At 42.8% G+C, this 17,118-nt stretch overlaps 2 protein-coding genes across 10 annotated transcripts in view; both read left to right on the top strand.

The window, feature by feature from the left end:
- LOC309701070 (R3H domain-containing protein 1-like) overlaps positions 1 to 12,744 on the top strand; it is a 52,151-nt gene extending 39,407 nt beyond the window's left edge. For 6 of the 9 annotated variants that reach the window (XM_082525051.1, XM_082525053.1, XM_082525056.1 and 3 more), the window contains 8 exons: positions 3,492 to 3,649; positions 3,860 to 3,993; positions 6,240 to 6,343; positions 8,817 to 8,998; positions 9,603 to 9,744; positions 10,439 to 10,536; positions 10,626 to 10,710; positions 11,572 to 12,744. In XM_082525051.1, coding sequence (XP_082381177.1) covers positions 3,492 to 3,649; positions 3,860 to 3,993; positions 6,240 to 6,343; positions 8,817 to 8,998; positions 9,603 to 9,744; positions 10,439 to 10,536; positions 10,626 to 10,710; positions 11,572 to 11,891 — 1,223 coding nt within the window. In that variant the 3' untranslated portion in view covers positions 11,892 to 12,744. Of the gene's footprint in view, positions 1 to 3,491; positions 3,650 to 3,859; positions 3,994 to 6,239; positions 6,344 to 8,816; positions 8,999 to 9,602; positions 9,745 to 10,438; positions 10,537 to 10,625; positions 10,711 to 11,571 lie in introns of those variants that run through there. The other 3 variants (XM_082525055.1, XM_082525058.1, XM_082525059.1) reach the window with 3 other exon arrangements.
- Positions 12,745 to 12,994: 250 nt separating this feature from the next.
- On the top strand, positions 12,995 to 16,742 carry LOC309701073 (RNA-binding protein 43-like). The gene is made up of 3 exons (XM_082525064.1): positions 12,995 to 13,397; positions 14,771 to 14,865; positions 14,977 to 16,742. The coding sequence occupies exons 1-3, from the start codon at positions 13,199 to 13,201 to the stop codon at positions 15,589 to 15,591; spliced, it is 909 nt and encodes a 302-aa protein (XP_082381190.1). The 5' UTR covers positions 12,995 to 13,198; the 3' UTR covers positions 15,592 to 16,742.
- Positions 16,743 to 17,118: the final 376 nt, after the last annotated feature.

The following is a 17,118-nucleotide window of genomic DNA, read 5'->3' as shown; positions in this document are numbered from 1 at the left end:
ACACACACACCTACCTACACTCTCTGTTACTTAACTGGATGTAATGTTGCCCCAGAGTTGTGACTTGTACAATCAGGCACACACGTCTCCATAAGTGGCTGCGGCACTATTCTGTCATCTGTAAGCTGCAAATGTGGCTTCCCTGCTGGGGATGCGGGGAATAGACAGCGAACAAATGGAGCTGACCTACAAAGGCAAAGGACAGCAATTATTTCTCTGGGAAACAAAAAAAAAATGACTCCAGCGCCTTCTTGCTCCTTCGTTTTTTGCATTAATTAGAGATGCACACATAGAAGAGCATCTAAAGGTGAAGACGCTGCAGCGTGGGTTGCACACACAATAAATAAGTTATCAATGGAAATTCTCCGACGGCCCAGCCAGTGGCCACAGAGGAACCTGTCAGTGTTTCCACTCAATTGCATCAGACAGTCACCACTACCACAGGGCTTTAGCTTCTTTCTGAGAAAGCATCGTGTAATATATGTGAAAGGACTGAAGTGTTCCTTTTTTTTTCTTCACTGCTGTTAGGAAATTATTAGAAGGCATTGTTATATAAATTGAACATCACTACTAGATAGACAATTGATAAAGCTAATGTCCTCTAAAGATGGTACATATTTTCTTGAAAGAATACAGCTATGATTTGAGTCGTACATCAACTTTTCTTTGGTTTCTGCTGCTCCTTTGAGGATTTGCTGCTCTTGCTCCTACTACAAACTAAATGTCAAGCCTAGAGAGAGAATCTCACTTTGATTGAATATAGTTATATATTCAATCAAAGAGACAGTAATAAAAAATGTTTTAGATCTGAAGCTCAACAGATTTCAGTTGCAAATAAATAAGCTTTCCTGCACAGCACAGAGCCGCAGAGTGTGTTTAGAATAGGGATGAACTGATGAGAGAAACCAGACCAACAACTTGCTGACAGTCTGACAACTGATGCCAAACCAAATTATATAAAATATAATAGAGCTCTATTTTTAAAGCAAATGTGTTCAACATTTCTCCATTCAAACATTTAACCAGTGCAAATCTGAACAAATAAATATTGACTAATTTCATTGGCCTTTTTCCCCCTTGAGTACTGATATACAGTACTGTGCAAAAGTCTTGAGCCAGCTTTCATTTCTTTGTGTTTTACTAGGAAAATCGGATATAGATGTAGCAATTTATGGAAACATAAATGGACAATATATGACAAAAACAGTTCGTGCAATTCTAACAACCTTGTTTGTCAGTACTTGTCAACACAGTCTGAGCTCTCTTAAGGAAGCTTTCTTCTTATGAAAGTAGTCCCGGCTTCATTCTGTTCACGGTCGAGAGGATCCCACGCAGTTTTAGTAAAGCTGAGGTCTGGGGAGGCCAATCCATGACTGTTAGTGGTGCATCGATGCATTTTCTGTGCCTTCAATTGATATTGCATGTGCAGTCAAAATCTGACTGTACTTTTTGCTTTCATAGTTCCATACATTTTAATAAAATGGACGTCTTATAAAAAGCCTCTGGCTGAAATGTAGCCCCAAACCATGTATCAGGAATGCACTGAAAATGGGTGAAAAAGCAGTTAGTCATTCACTCCTTTAAAGGTCGATGTAAAGAAATTAAGACTTTTTGTAGCATACCTCTCATGTTACTTGCATTAATAGCTGCGTGAGTGTCCAAGTGTCCCTCTTATCGATAGCTGCAATCAGTTAACAGGAACATATTGTCAGAAGCTCCTTTAAAGGGAGAATTTCAAGCATCATTTCAAGTCCTTACACCTTTTTATATGTGAGCCTTTTTCCTTTTCCCCTGATGTAACATAAGCAAACTGTCTGAACAGGGGATCCCCTGGGACCAAGCCACACGCAGAGTGGAACAATCTACTGTGTTCAAATCAAGCAGGCAGTTTTCACTGGTCTACAGTTCTCTTGGAGTACAAGCAATTTCAGGTGACACATTTACCAGTCAGGGTTTTTCTTGCAGTGATGATGGTGCAGTCTAGGGCTCGCAGTATAATGGCGGAAAAGTCTTGCTGCCAGCCTGCTTGTTAGTTTATGGAAATGGAAACATGAAAGTTTAATGACAGACGGCTCGAGAACATCAGTGACTCTCAGAGGTTAAAACCTCAGTACTTTCAATTCATCTTAAGGTTAATATAACTGATCACCTGTGTGTTTTTCATGGAAGGAGTAGGAGTATATTTTGAGGTTTCTAGAGGTCCTTCTCCTCAGTTCCGTATGATTTGTGACAAAGAAAGAAGAATCTGGAGCCTGAGAGACGGGAGGCGGGGCCGGGACGCTGTCTGAGAGGCCTCTATGAATCTCACAGTGAACCGGTCTCTTTTCCAGCCCTCTCACCTTGTCGTCGCTAGACTGTGCGAGCACCTTAGCAGAGGACAGCTTTTAAAACGAAATCTGGGAATCCAGTCCTCAAAGAAGAACTCCTCGTTCTTCTTTGAGGAAGAACTCTACAGAGTAGAAACTTCTCCTCCCTCATGACTTTAATCCTGAAAGCCGAACAAGACCGTCAGGATGGTCAGCCACGCTTGCACAACAATCAGGACAGTCGGTCATTATCTGCGTCTGATGGAAGGAAAGAAGTCAGAACCGTCCCCTCGTCGCTCCCTGCTGGAATGGAATAAAAATCGGGTGCTTTTGATATTACGGTCATTTCATGCTTGGTTTGTAAGTGAAGGTGGGAGGCGAGGGAGGATAAAAATAGTCCTCCTGCTCCGTTCCTCGCCGAGCGCTCTCATTGTCTCGTCGTACTTTTCTCCCAGGGCGGCAGACTGTAAAGACACCTTCACAAAAGGACATCCTCTCCTTAGTCACTCAGATTACTTTGCATGAGTGTCACAAGGGACGGTATTTGTCTTTTTGTCACCTTGACATTTAAGTGTCCGAGTCTCCTCCACCCCCACACACACACAGCCTCGGGTTAGGTGCAGGCATCGCCATTTTAGGGCGTTTGGAGAATCGTCGGACCTGCCTGCGTGACTTTGTGTCATCTCTTGTGTGTCCTTGTATTTGGCCCTCTCTAAATTTTAAAAACAAAAAGGTATCGTAGGAAGGAGAAATCTCATTAAAGTGACAGTGTTTTTGTAATTTACCTTCATCAGACGAGTGTCTCGTCTACTCAAGTTGCAGGTTTAGGCCACTGCAGGCTAAATCAGATATATTGACTTTCTCATTTATTCCAGACCTGCTTTAGCTTTAACAGCTCAACTCCCCAAACACTCTTCTATTGTTCTCAGCTTGATGGAGGTTCTGTGCTCATTGTTGGGATTGTTTTAAGAAGCAAATACCCTTTGAAAATCAATAAAGTGTTGAACAGTTGTCTTGTGAAATCGTGATAGCCTCGGCTTTTTTTCCTGAGTGTCCTCTCCTGCCGCGCTACACCGAAATCACGACTCCTTAATTGCACTTTTGGCAGTTTGTTATCGCAGCGTATCCATCAGGGGTCTCTTTTCATTCGGTCACAGCATTGTGCCTTTTCTCATTTTGCCTCAGTGCACCAAGCCGTGATGCCAAACCCAGCGTCCAGCTACCAGACAGTAGTGGGCGTGCAGCCAACACCCAACCTCGCTTTCACTGGCAACCAGCAAAGCAATATGGGCAACCAGATGCAAGGCATGATGGTCCAGTACCCTCCAATGCAGTCTTATCAGGTACTTTGATGATGGGACGCCTCCGTGAGCTCCCCCAGCTAGATTAATAAGAGCACTGCTATGAATGAAACGTGCCTCGCTCGAGGCCTTTTGTTGGTCTTTATTTGACATTAGGAAATGCAAAAACATGGCTCTGAGTTTTAAAATGTCTGCTAAAGAAAGAACAGTGAACATGTTGAGACTATTTTTCTTTCTTTTTCCCCCCTGTAGCAGGTTTCTGTTCCACAGCAGACGTACCAGCAGCCAGTGTTTGTGTCCTGCCAGCCGGGGCAGGGGGCAGTGGCTGTCGCTGGCATGCAGCCCTGCTACAGCCTGCTGCCTCCTAACCAGCACACCACCATGAGGTATGGATCTACATCTGTGACAATCCTGCACACTATTGTTTCAAACACAATGAACTTTCTTTTTCCCCCTCATTGTGTAAAACTAAGAATGCGGCCATAATATCGATAATAATAGTTATCATCTTAAACGTATGTGTCAGTGTCGACCCAGAATTTCTCCGATGGTGAAAGGATGTGATCAGGTAGCAGCAGCTCAGAGGTCGACTAAAATAGTCTTTTGTGTCCATACAGGACCCGTATTAAACCTTTTCATTTGCTTGTCTGTTCATTATGGATCTAAAAAGAATACATAATGATTTCTACTTTAGCTCGTGCACTACTGGTTTTTCTTATGTGGCCATCAAAAAAAGGATATTTGATGCTGGTATTGAGTCCCTGGACACTAATTAGTCGGGGGCTTTTTTTTTCTATGACAAATTCTCCCAATCTTTTCTTTTTAATGAATATGTACAGACACCGTTTTGCCTCCCACCCCTCCTTGGGAAAAGGCTGAGGTTGAAATTCTTTTATCCAAATCATGGGCGATCATCTGTTTCAGTTTCTCGGAAAATAAATTTAGCTTTTTATATTAAAGGAGATTTTGGAAGTCACCATCTTGGTTTCCTTTTTAAGCTCGCGTGCTAGGCGTTTCTCAAATCAGATACAGCTCAGCAGGAGAGCAGCTGTTAGTCACATTCTCATTTTGAACAGCTTACCCGTCGGGCATCCGATGCTGGGATGCGACGCGGTCCCTCATATGAAATAAATAAATAAAATCCTGCGGTCACGTATTGTTAGATTTTGGGGTAAAGGGAGTATTAATGGATTGGATTTATATAGCGCTTTTCAAGGCACCCAAAGCGCTTTACAATAACACTATTCATTCACTCTCATACTAACAGAACATCAACTCACTGCTGCTCTCAGGTGGACAAACGTCACAGTGCTGATTTGAAATGACGTGTTTAACTGCACTGGAAATAAACTTTCCAAGTATTTGTATGAACACCGATACTCTTCACATGTAGGGGTGTGTGTAACTGCTTCAAAGCCACAAAGTTTACATTGATAAATAATTAGTATCAAGGTGAAGTTGTAATTATTAGCTGAATGTTTACACTGATAACAAAGTGCCTCTGATTTATGTTCATCCCGTCCTAATGGCGCGTTTTAAATCGAAGTTGTTAATCAGATTTAGATGGAAGAAATTAGCCCGACTGTAGATGTTCTTTGTCCCAGAAAACAAACGATTTGCCAGGTGCTTGAAGGTGCCTCTTATTTCTAGACCAAACGGGGTTGATGAGTGAATCCCCAAAGCGCCTCTGAGCCAAGGTCATCTTTGTTCACTGTGGAGGGAAAGAAAAAAAAGAAGTTATTACCACCATCCTTTTGGCGAACTGGGTCTGCGTGCAGCTGATGAATGTCGACTCTGACGCCGCCTCCAAGAGGTTTTGCCATTTTCCTGTCATTACTCGGCTGCTGCGGAGTAGTGTGGAGCCTCTCATTATAGCTGATTGATAGAACTAGCTCACAGAAAGCAAAACATGTAATTAGTTTCTACCTCCGTGGGCCCAATCAATCTGGATACTGGCGAGAGGAGCACCACTGGGACTCCGTATACGTAACAAACAGCAGAGACAAGCGCGGCCATGTACGCAGTCGTCACCAGCAAAAGAACAATGCAGAGATGCACGCATGTGAGGAGAGGTCACTTTCTCATCGTCCCAGCTGTAAAATGAGGCTGCTTTAGTAGGGCCGTCAGTGCGGGAATGATTTATGTGGCAGTGTTGGAACGGCTCAGTCTGCTCCCACGAGGACCGACCGTCCACCTGCAGCCCGCTTTTTCACCAGCTGGAGACGAGTCCCTGCAGGCAGGTTGCTTACAGAGCAGAGCGCCTACTTTCCAGTTTCTGTTTTTTTTTAAATAAATACTCCCACCTCAGATCTCCTCAAGGTGTACGTCTGTGTAGGCTTAGAGGTGGTTTTTAAACTTTCTCTAAACTCAAGTCCTGGGTGTCCGCAGCGTAGTGGACTTCCAGTAACCATTCATTGATGATTTGATAAACTAAAACGCTAACAGACTTTATCCCGTGTCACCTTCTGGTTTATTCACTCATACTTGGAGCTTGAATTATTTTAAGTGTGGTCATTGGATCATAAACATTTCATATTTCACTCACTTGCCAAAATCCGCTCACATTTTAAAATAGTTTTAGTCTCCAGAAATGTATGATTTTGAACATCCCCGTGTGTGTTTTCATCCTCAGTTCAACAGTGAGTTTCCTGCCCACACCGATGATGGAGCAGCTCCAGTTTCCTCAGACCTCGTCCCCCTGCGTCTCCCAGCAGCACCCGGGCCAGCAGTACGCAGGTACCCTCCTCTCTGAGGCTGGCATGCAGCCTGTTCACAGGTCCAGATAGAAACACACGGTGATCTACAGTAGCATCACGCAGTAAAGTGAGAATATTCGCTTTTTTCTGACATTAGCTGCCCTGGAGATTCCCCATCACTGCCAGCGCTCTGACATTCTTTATTTTGCTCATCTTTCAGTGTCAATAACCGCAGACCGGATTCCTCTGTAGCCACAGCCTGCGCTTCATAATGAAATAATCTTCCCTGAGTTTACTTTACCTTTGTATGTGCGGCAGATGCATGATTAGATTTACACTCTGGATTTTTGAAATGAAAAAGCGCGAGGCCCTGTGATGGGAGGTCCCTGGAGTTTGAATAAGTAAAAGTGATTTGCTCACGTCCCTCTTCCTCCAGAGCTGGATGGAGATTAAACAGTGATTAGGTCGACCACTGCAAATGTTAAGGTGACATCAACGACTGCATTGAGACAAAAAAAAAAGAAAACAATAAAGTAAGAAATGACTGATGTCATGACTCATCAGAAGAAGTTGTTGGTATTGCCGTTGCGGTGCTCCAGTGGTTATAGAGGGTCTCTAGCATCTTATTTCCCAGTTGGTCCTACTCTTAATGATAACTCTATTTTTTTCATATTCAGGCTTTGGTAATATTACTCTTTAATATTTTGCTTCATAACCCACTTCTCAAACCTATAGAACTTCTGTCATTTAACTTTCAAAGTATTTCCCGTTCAATCAAACACACAGATGTGTCTGTATAAACTGATGATGGTAGACGGCGTAGCCCGTCTCATAAGAAAATGTGGTCGATATTTATCCGATTTTATACCAGCGCTCACAAGGGTCTATTTTTTTAATAAACACAACATAAATATTGATTGTTTTTTTTGTTTTTTTTAATTTGCCATATTTTTCTACAGAGGTACGTTGTTCACGTTGTAAAAATGTATTTCCCAATGTATTTTTTGACAGTCTTGAAGCGGGACTGTTGGTTTCATTGTGCGATTCAGTGCAGAAGAAGATTGGAGTATTTACTAAATGTTCCACCTTTTATGCCTTTGAAATGAAGTGAGGATGAAAGCTAATGTGTTTGTCGAGTGCTTTAGCTGCAACTCTGCTAATCAACTACGGTTATCTTCAAGGTTCAGGGGTGTTTACACAGGAAGCGATTCGCTGATCATGCACCGCTTTGATAGTTGGTTGCTAGCGGACATTCCAGATTCCGGTTGCCTTGGTAACCCTCTAATGTATTTACCACCAGTGATATGGCTCTCTTGGTGGTAGTTGCATTTGAAGAAAGCTTTGCTCAAAATCCACCTATGTGGCCCAATGTCACTTAAAGTTGCTGTGAACCCTGGTTGTCACGCCCCCAGCAGCCTAGATTCATTGCGCCGTACCTAAGGGAGGATTCAGGGTCACCTGTTCCAAACCTAACTATATGCTTTTGGAAAAAATGAATCTTTTAAGCCTGATCTATAAGCAGAGAGGGTTTCTGTCTCCTGAATCCAAACTGGTTCCACAGAAGAGCGACATGAAAGCTGAAGGCTCTGCCTCCCATTCTACTTCTAAAAACCCTGGGAATTTGTCTCCCAGTTTACCTTAGCACATTAAAAGGTAAATAAAGATAAAATGGACTCGTGCCTTACAAAGCTACAATAACGCATTTTTTCATTTCTCTTTTCCGTCTCTTTGGACATGAATTGCTGTCCAGAGGCCCAGGTGGGGCAGTCTCCTTACTAATGACCTTTATTATTCATGTCTGATTATTATGGGAGCACAGTGGAGGGGGAGCCATCATTTCTAGCTCTTCCAGTAATGAGGTCGGATGAAGGTCTCACGACGGCCTTACCTACAGCGTGACCAGTAAACACTTTTAATTGGCTAGGCCGGGGCCAGAAATAATCTACAAATTAAGTCCAAATACCCATCGTCCTTGCTAGTGTTACGAGGTTTTATTTCCTAAATGGACACCAGCATCAGCTGTGCAAAGTTTGTGTATGATTTGCGCCTCATATGAGCTTCATGTAAACAGAAGTTAATTAGATGGAGGTATAATGTATGTTCGGGGCACTGATTTATTTTATTAATTTTGTTTTGTTTTGTTTTAAAAGTCATGTTCATGTGCCACAAAATAATTACATAATTGGATTTCCTGGATCATTGCAGAGGATTTAGCAGGAATAGGGAATGGACTCTCTGATTGCCAATTCCAATGTGCCCTTATAGTCGAGGCTCTAAGACGTAATTGCTGAGAGGCTAACGGTGTAGGAGCAGTGTTTTCCCTGATGAGGTGTGTAGCTGAACAAAAGTGCTGAAACGCAGCTTTGGGGCAAAAACACATTTACTTTGGTGCATAAATGATGAGCTGATGTGACGAATTAAATAAGTGGATTTTTATTTTTTTTTTGCTGACCTGATTTGCCTCTTGCCGACACAAACACTGCTTCAACCTTTCCATTTCTGTCTGCTTGCAGGGTTGTTACCCCCGGCCCCCAGCAGCGGCATGGTGATGCTGCAAATGACAGCAGCCCCCTGCCAGCAGCCCCGGGCCCCCTCCCCCTGCCAGAGGAAACCACTCAGCCACAAACACTTGGGCCCCGAGCACCAACGCAACCGCAGGCCCGCCGAGCTCCCTCCGCTTCCGGACAACACCCAGGTACAAACGCTGCCCAGGCGCATCCATCAGGCAATCACAGAAGAACAGCGGTGCCTTTCAGACCGTAGTTTCTCCTTTGAAACCATTTAATTAGCTCGGCGACCCAGAGGTTTTCATTTGACGGGAGCAACTTCCAAATAATTTTGAATTCAGTTGTAAATTTGTTCAGCTGATGTTTTCTACATAGGACCATACTTTACGTGTCAGAAAGTTAAGACGGTCACAAGAAAGCAATTTGAAAGCCAATTTAGTTTGTTTGTACGCGTCTGACAGTTGCGTGAGAATTGTCGCCTTGAGCCAGACTCAGCTTATCTGCTGTTCCAGGCAGGTTAAATGTCGTAGTAAATAGGCTCTGCAAATGAAGTGAGTGCTGCCGAAACCTGAAAATGAGGAGAAAATAGTCCTCGGCATTAGGGTGTAATGGTACATTAGTGGGACTAATGTGGATAGAATGGAACATTAAAGCAATGACTTGAACCACAGAATGACTTTGTGAAAGGAAGAAATGGCCACAGTTGCTTTTTTCTTTTTCTTTTTTTTGAATGAAAGTGTTTGTGTTTCCTCCCGGTTTCCCCTCTCTGCATCATCGGTGTGTTGTATGTAGAGCAGCCTGCCCTCGTCTCCGGCACTCACTCCCTCGCCAGGCCAGCCGCCCAGCGTCAAGGGCCTCCCAACAGGCATCTCACCCATCCCTGTCATGGCCCACCACCCGCAGCTCCCTACAGCCTTCTGCCACAGTGGACAAGGTCAGAGACGCGCAGTAGTATTGCAGTACATGCTTACAAACATGGCATCCTCAAAACTCAGTGACTGTGCAGTTCAATGGCGCACGAATGCATTCAACATCAAAAAATGTACAGTTGAAGCATCTCTTATCTGGATGAATGAAACCTTCTTCCATATTCACAAGCCTTTGCTTATGTACTGATATTCCTGAGGTTTTAAGATTGGAGTGAAGAGCATGATCATGTGTTTTAAACTAATCCTGCTGAGGGGCATCATTTCCTGATGCTAAATGAAGGAGTCAGTGCATTGGAGAACACTTGAGGGTCTGTGCAGCAACTTTTAATACAACAGTAACTTCAGCTGTGCTTGTAAAAGATGTCTAACCTAAGATTTAACATTAAGGGACAAATTGCACTAAATTGCTTGAAAAGCATGCTGCAAAGTAGTTTAAGCAGTAGCTAACTTCCCAACTTCCTGCTTGCCATGAACAATGTTAAAGCGTGCGTGTTTTTAAACAGGTTCTAGCACACAGGATTCAATAAATGTCATATATCATTTGTTTAAACTGGCAGCTATACTTGGAGTTTATATTTTAATCATTGATTGTCGAGTACTTTAGTTAGCTACTGTCTATGTAGCTGCAGTTAGGTTCTAAAGCGATTTAAATGACTGCAAACTGATATTTGAAAAGGTTGTTTTGACTCTGATTACCAGGTGAAGCGCACTACTCTTTACTGGGCCAGCCTTTGCAGTACAAACCCTCCATCAGACCTCCGTTTATCCACACTGCACACATGATGGCCAAACATCAGGTAGTACTGGTTTTCCACTTTTGACTTCTTTTTCCTTGTCCTGCCGCCCACAAGCACACCTACCTTACTGGCATCTTCTGTCTCCTCAGGTTCCTCTGGGGGTTTGGCGTGGCAGTCATGGGAGGAAGGCCGGCAGAAAATCAGTCTCTTCAGATCTCAGTGTAGGTGAAGCAGGTAATAGGAAGACCAGAGGGAGGCTTAAGCTTAGTGAACCTCGAGTTAGCGGCAGGTTCTGACCGAGATTTGACCTCTTCAACACAGAAGAAGCTCCAAATCCTAGTCCAGAATATTATGTAGTGTTTTGGGTTTTTTTCTTTTCAAATTCAGGCCAGCAGTTTGTAAAAACACGCACGCTGGCTGGAATGTCAGCCTTTAGGTGTTTATCAGAAACTCGTGCTGAGATTCATCACCAGATAAATCCAGCTGCTGTGTAGTCTCTTTGCCAGATTAAGTGGAGTAACATCACCTTTTTTATTCTGTCAAAATCTGCTTGCTGTGCTCCGTATCTGTGGAGAAAGCGTCTGTTTGTGAATGTAAGCAGAAATAATTTCCAGACGGGGCAGAAATCACACCTGGCAGTGGAACCTGCAGTCCTGGCAGTATTAACACTGACACAAATGTGCTGATTATTTCAAATATCACGCTGTATTTTTTGCAGGTGCTGAGATTTTTTTTTCCCCTTCATTATTCAGGCGCTTTAGTCAACAATCCCACTAGGGGCAATCAACAAGGACTGGGGCTCATACGCAGCTTCTTTTACAGAGGAATTAAGACTGAGAGATGGACCTTTTCTTTTTAAAGAAAATGTAAAAAAAAAAAAATCCAGTAAATTATAACCAGACGCATAGATCTGTTTGTCCTTCCAACTCAAAGATTTAAAGCTGACAGCAGCATTTTATTTGAAGCCTCCCGATGGTGCAGGTCTGATGTTGTTGTCGTTTTTTTGTTTGTTTCCCCCCCTCTGCTCACCCATGACAGTTGTTTTATTTATTGGCTCCACTGCTCACAGCGCTGTCTGTCTGTGTGCGTCTGCAGTGAGCAGTCAGATTCTGGACGTGACACATCCTCCGGAGGGGATCAGCTGTACAGACTCCCACCACCTCCTGGCAGAGATGTACAAAGGGGGCGAATCGATCCGCCGGCTGTCGGACCAGCAGCCACGGTTGTGCAACTCGACCCGAGGCGCTCCCGGCAGAGACCTGGCCTCGTCGCGCCCTATCTTTGCCATGCTCCCCTCCAGACACACCACCCCGAGCGCCGTGTTCCGCCCCACAGGCCCCCGAGCCGCCTTTAAACTCAGAACCGGCAGCGGACACAAAGGGGAGCTGTGCGACTCAGACAGGACTGGCTCATAGCTGCTAAGATCTCAGAGCGGCACACATGGAACGCACATCCAACCACCTGCCTCTGCTGCCTCAGTCTGGACTGTCTCCCAGACGCTGTCCAAATCGAAACATCAAATGTCTGAAGAATGAATGTTCATTTTTATTTTGTTTTAGTTTCTTTTAGCTTTTTCCCCTTTTTTTCGGCCAACAGGTCTGTGCAGGGTGGAAACCGAGCACCAGTTTGTAACATTTGTCCGTAGCTGCAGAGCTCCGCTCAGCGCCCCACTTCTATTCTTAAACTCGAGTTTGCTGTTCTGAAGTCAGTGTTTGGAGACTTTTGGGGTTTGTTTGCCAGCTATCACATTAGTGTGTCTACTGCGGCTGTTTTAATACCAAATTTATTTTTTTTTCTTGCCACTTTTTGAAAATTAGATGATATAATTATGTTTAAATTGAACTGAATGTGTCACGTTGGGTGTTTAAAGGTTCTAGAACGGCACGTAGCAGCATTTGTAGAAGAAACACTGAATCACAGATAAACTACCTGAATTATTTAAAGTCACCATTAAACACCGTGAATGTTGCATTTGCACTGAAGTGATGATCAGAGGTGGAGATTTGACTGGTATCGGACAGAGCCTGGGTTTTTCTTTTATTAACCCTTAATACCTGTTTGTTTGCACTCGACCAGGCCACTTTGTTTTATATATTAAAATGTTTATATGCACAAGAATAATACAATCGAGTTTGTCACTACTTGGCTTAATTTGTTTGGATTTCTGTTTGTGTGACTCATGAGAGGTGTTCTGTGTATGGCGTGGCTTTTCTTCTTCTTTTCTTTCATTTTTTAAAAATTAGATTCTAATAAATGTTTGCACCACAAGTGTTGACTTTTTCCACTAGTTAGCTGCAGTCAGCAATTTCAAGGTCTAATTGAAATGTTTCCTTGGGAGCAAGATGTCGCTTCGGTATGGGAGAGAAGAGCAACAGATGAGGCAACTCTGTGGAAGATGTTGCCATGAGGTTTGTATCTGTGCCTTTTGGGCACTGCGGAGATGTTTGCTCTGCTCTGCAGCCTCATTTCCAGCTGCATGAATGAGCCATTTTGAACGAACGCTCCTCTCAGCCTGGGATGTAGTGAAACAGAGACACCTAGTGGGCAAAGTTCGTTACTGCATTATGAACACTATGGAATTAACGAGTGAAAGTGAAACTAACAGAAAACTGGTTTAGTGGTTACATATTAATGACAGGCGTGTTTAGTGTGGCCGAAAAACGCGGGAGTATCTAACCGTTATGTCGACGCTTCAGTGCTAATGTAGCATAACAAAAGGGTAATGGAGACCGACTCCTGGGAGAACAGCAGGACGGTGGTTGTCTCCGGTGTTCCCAATGTGTTGCCCCCCGGCAGGATAACTGATAAGCTGACCATTCACTTCCAAAGCACCCGGAAGAGTGATGGAGGAGACGTCGAAAAGGTCAAATATCCCACCAACATGGACGGAGTTGCGTTTGTCACTTTTGAAAACGAAGAAGGTAAATTAGCAGGTGGTGGCTAAAGGCAGGCTATAGGCTAACATGTCGCTACTGATAGTATGTAAAGCTGTGCGTCCTTCAATAAATACATTAATGACAACAAGCAGTTTTTGAGGGTGTCCCCTTCCAACCAACAAAAGCTAATCTGCGTATGAGCAGTTCTTCCAGCGCTCAGTGAGTTAAATGAAGTTGCCCAAAAAGCTGCTCTAAAAAGTTGTCCACTCTTCGCTAATTTAAGCTAAATGTTACTGCAATACTTCAAATTTTGATTTCAGTCCGTTTCCAAGTAAACCCAGGGCCAGTATCGCCGACACTTTCAGCCTATACAGGCTGTTTGATGATTTGTGAGATGACTCATCAGTTTGTAAACAATGAACACTTTTTAATGACCGCTTACTGTGATTTTTACTTTTCACAATAAGTCACCGCATGTAAATGTGCCTGTCTCTGAAGCACTTTAGATTCGGCCCAACTCTTCAAAAAATAGAAAAAGAAAAGAAAAGCAGTCTGTTTTCTTCAATTTATGATTTTTGTGTTCACAGTTCTAAAATAAAAAACAATGTAGCAAACAACATCTTAAAACTTCATAGTGTTGTGACAACACTCATGTATACAGATATTTTACTACAATAAAGGCCTAAAAACAACGTACAGTTGAATCTGTATGTACTGTCTTCTATCAAAAATATGAAGTTTATTTCAGTTCAGACACATTATCATTGCTGCATAACATACAGCCTGTTGTTTAACTCTAAAGCCGGGTGTATTGTTTATTGTACAATGGGATTATTAGAAATTAAAATAGTGCTCCCTGATTGGTGCAGTGTTCCAGTTACCTTAGTCAGACAATACAGTCTGCTTTATGAGTTTGAACATATTCTGTTTTTTTTAAAATAGGAGACTTATTTCCGGAGCTCTGTGAATGTAATAATAAATGACAGACACAAACTAAGGCCACCTTATCCATGTGGAATTGCAAATACCTAAAGGGCTTACACAAACTGTTTCGTCATTGTCAAACATATCTGCTATTTTTCACTATAATTGGTACCCACGGGAACCAATTTCAGTTTCCCCTGAGAACCACTTTTACATTATGCTGAGTGGAAAGGGTAATGTATGAATGAAACATTTGATTTTTGTATGATCTGCAGCTTGGATGTGTGCCTAACTGATGAATGGATTAATCTGATATTATCAAAGTGATGTACTGTTATATAAAAGCTAACATTAGACTGGTAGATAATGAGTCGAGTCAAGCTCTGTGCACTCTGAGTGACAAAAAAAGTGTGCTAGCTTTGTGGGTTCATGAGGCATCATTATAACAATGACCTGGGTAGAGACCACAGCAGAACTGTGCTAACTTTTGGCAGATGCAGCGAGGGTGGTGGAAAAGAAGCAGCATATTATGACAGACAGCCAGTTTCCTGAAGACTTCATCCTCACTGTGTTTCCCTTCAGCACAGATGTAAGTATCAGTGTGATTTTAAAACACCATGCCTACTTAAGTCACTTGCTTTTGATAAGCTTTTGATTGCAAAATAAAAGTTTCTAATTCAAGCACGTTTCTGTGGTGCAGGTGTTTTTCTACGTCCCAAGCGCTACGGTTGATCTTTCTATATTCGGCGGCAATCGGGACTTGGTGATTGAGAGCCTGCGGTCAGCTCACAGATCGCTGCGTTTTCGTCCTGTGCCCCAGGAGAGGAAAGTCTTCATTGAGGGGCCTTTTGCAGCTGTCCAAGCCCTGAGAGGGGACCTCATTCGCAGAGCCGATGAGCTTCAATCTGCAGTCACAGTCCAAACTGCTGGTATTAACCCAAGAGAAACTGGTCATAATACGAGGTTAATATCTCATCACAAGTATGTCGACTCTGTAAGCCACAGCAGCTCTAAGAGGGAACCCGCAAGCAGCTTATCAACATTATCAACACAGAGCCCAGGTAAGGCAAATGAAATCCAAAGACTTCTCTCAAAGACTCAAAATGCCTCCTTGAGGCAAAAAGTTTCCTCTGAGAGTTTGGCTCCAGGGAGGATTTTGAAAGCACGCATCAATGGAAAGGACAAACTGGAAAGTCAGCCAACAGAACAAAGAAAGGCCAACCACATACAAGTGGTCGAGAAGGAAATCAAAGCATCTTCCTTATCGGGCCTTCCTCAACCAGTATATCGCAATATCAACAACAGAGCCTTATAATGACAGTGCCTCACAAAAACATCCCAGAGCAGGCAAGATTTCAGCCACAGAGATTAGAAGAGAGGGTGATTTGGGGTCTCACCAGAGCAGCATGGGCTGTTTGAAGAATCCAAGCAGCTCAGCAGTGAGAAGTAAGCTCCAGACTGAATTTAAAGATGTCTCAAAAACCTCGGAGAGATATACTGAAGGTCCCGCAGTGGCGTGTGGAGTCTCTCCGGAAGGTCAGGATGATATCTGGGTTGACTCTTACATATTCAGATACATCAAAACATTTCACAAGAAGGATTTGGGCAGATGCTTTGCGGGCACTGACTTATCTGTCAGGTATGTTGTAGAAACTGACCTCATGCAAATATCGTTGACTGAGCAGCAACGTTCCAAGGTGACCTCAGGAGTCCAGAAAGCCATCCAGAAACTGAAAACTTTGTTTGAGTTTTAGCAATCAATCTTAAGAGTTCATAAGATATTTTACCATGAGGTGGGGCTGTCGGATAAATACCTAATAAATCAGATCTGTGGTGTTTTCAGTTTCCAGTTTGAAGATGTTCTTTACATATTTGAGGACTCCTGCATTAAAGCCATCAGCCCCTCAGTCCCTAGTCTGCTGTTCAATAAGAAAATAAAAGAAGGAATAATTAAATTCAAAGACACTCTTGTAAATTTCAGGCAATCTAGTAGGAATCATGAACGGATGTAGTTTAATCACTGACCACAAGGGGGAGTAGTTTTCTCTTCGCAAACCCTTCCCAACACTGAAATCTATATTTATCTTGTTATTGTTACAGATGCACTGATTGTTGTTTGATACTGACACTGCGAGTTTTCATTTGAGCAGCTAATGATTAGAACTATAGAAATAAATTATACAGTACTGATGCGATATTTCATCAGTACTGTATAATTTGTGTTTTTGCTTTTTCTCTCTGTTTCTATGGTGAAGCTTCCCCTTTGTTTATGGATGGGTTAATAATTAAGCCTTTAAACAGCAATCCAGACTCTCTTCTCATAGCAGTGGGGATAAGTCTTAGTTACCCCTCTTCACATCTTAATTAAAGACAAAACATAGACAAACATCGACAGATGTCAGCCTGTCTCACATGACCAAATCATTTAGTCACATATTATGTGAAATTAAATTAAAACAAAACTGATTTGTCTGTGTGGATTTTCTTGATGATTATTAAGTTTTTTATTATTAGCATTTTTAAGCATTATTAGTATTTGAGAATTTACTACAGTGACATCTGTTCTACATTTCTTTGTCTTTAGGATTTTACTACTTCGTGTCCATGAACCCTCGTTTTACTGGAATGCAAGGCCTGCATTGGGCAGCAGGGGGCGGTAGAGTACTTTCATCTATACTGTGGGCTGCGTATAAATAGAGACACTGTAGCTGCCATGACTCGCCTCAATAAAGCAATTATGGAGGCTGGGTTTGGCGAGCAGGGTGCAGATTGGCAGGCGAATGATATCAGTTGGATGTCCCATTATACATCATCTCCCGTCCACACACATACAGAGTGTTAC

Source organism: Aulonocara stuartgranti (genome assembly GCF_965226115.1).
Source record: "Aulonocara stuartgranti genome assembly, chromosome: 23".
NCBI lineage: Eukaryota > Metazoa > Chordata > Actinopteri > Cichliformes > Cichlidae > Aulonocara > Aulonocara stuartgranti.
The sequence above is the reverse complement of the archived record's forward strand: the minus strand, read 5'-3'. Positions and strand labels throughout refer to the sequence as shown.

Coding starts and splice junctions, on each gene's coding strand:
- LOC309701073 (XM_082525064.1), top strand. CDS start 13,199: ATGGAGACCGACTCCTGGGAGAACAGCAGGACGGTGGTTGTCTCCGGT. Junction 13,398..14,770: donor CACTTTTGAAAACGAAGAAG/GTAAATTAGCAG, acceptor AACTTTTGGCAG/ATGCAGCGAGGGTGGTGGAA. Junction 14,866..14,976: donor TGTTTCCCTTCAGCACAGAT/GTAAGTATCAGT, acceptor TCTGTGGTGCAG/GTGTTTTTCTACGTCCCAAG.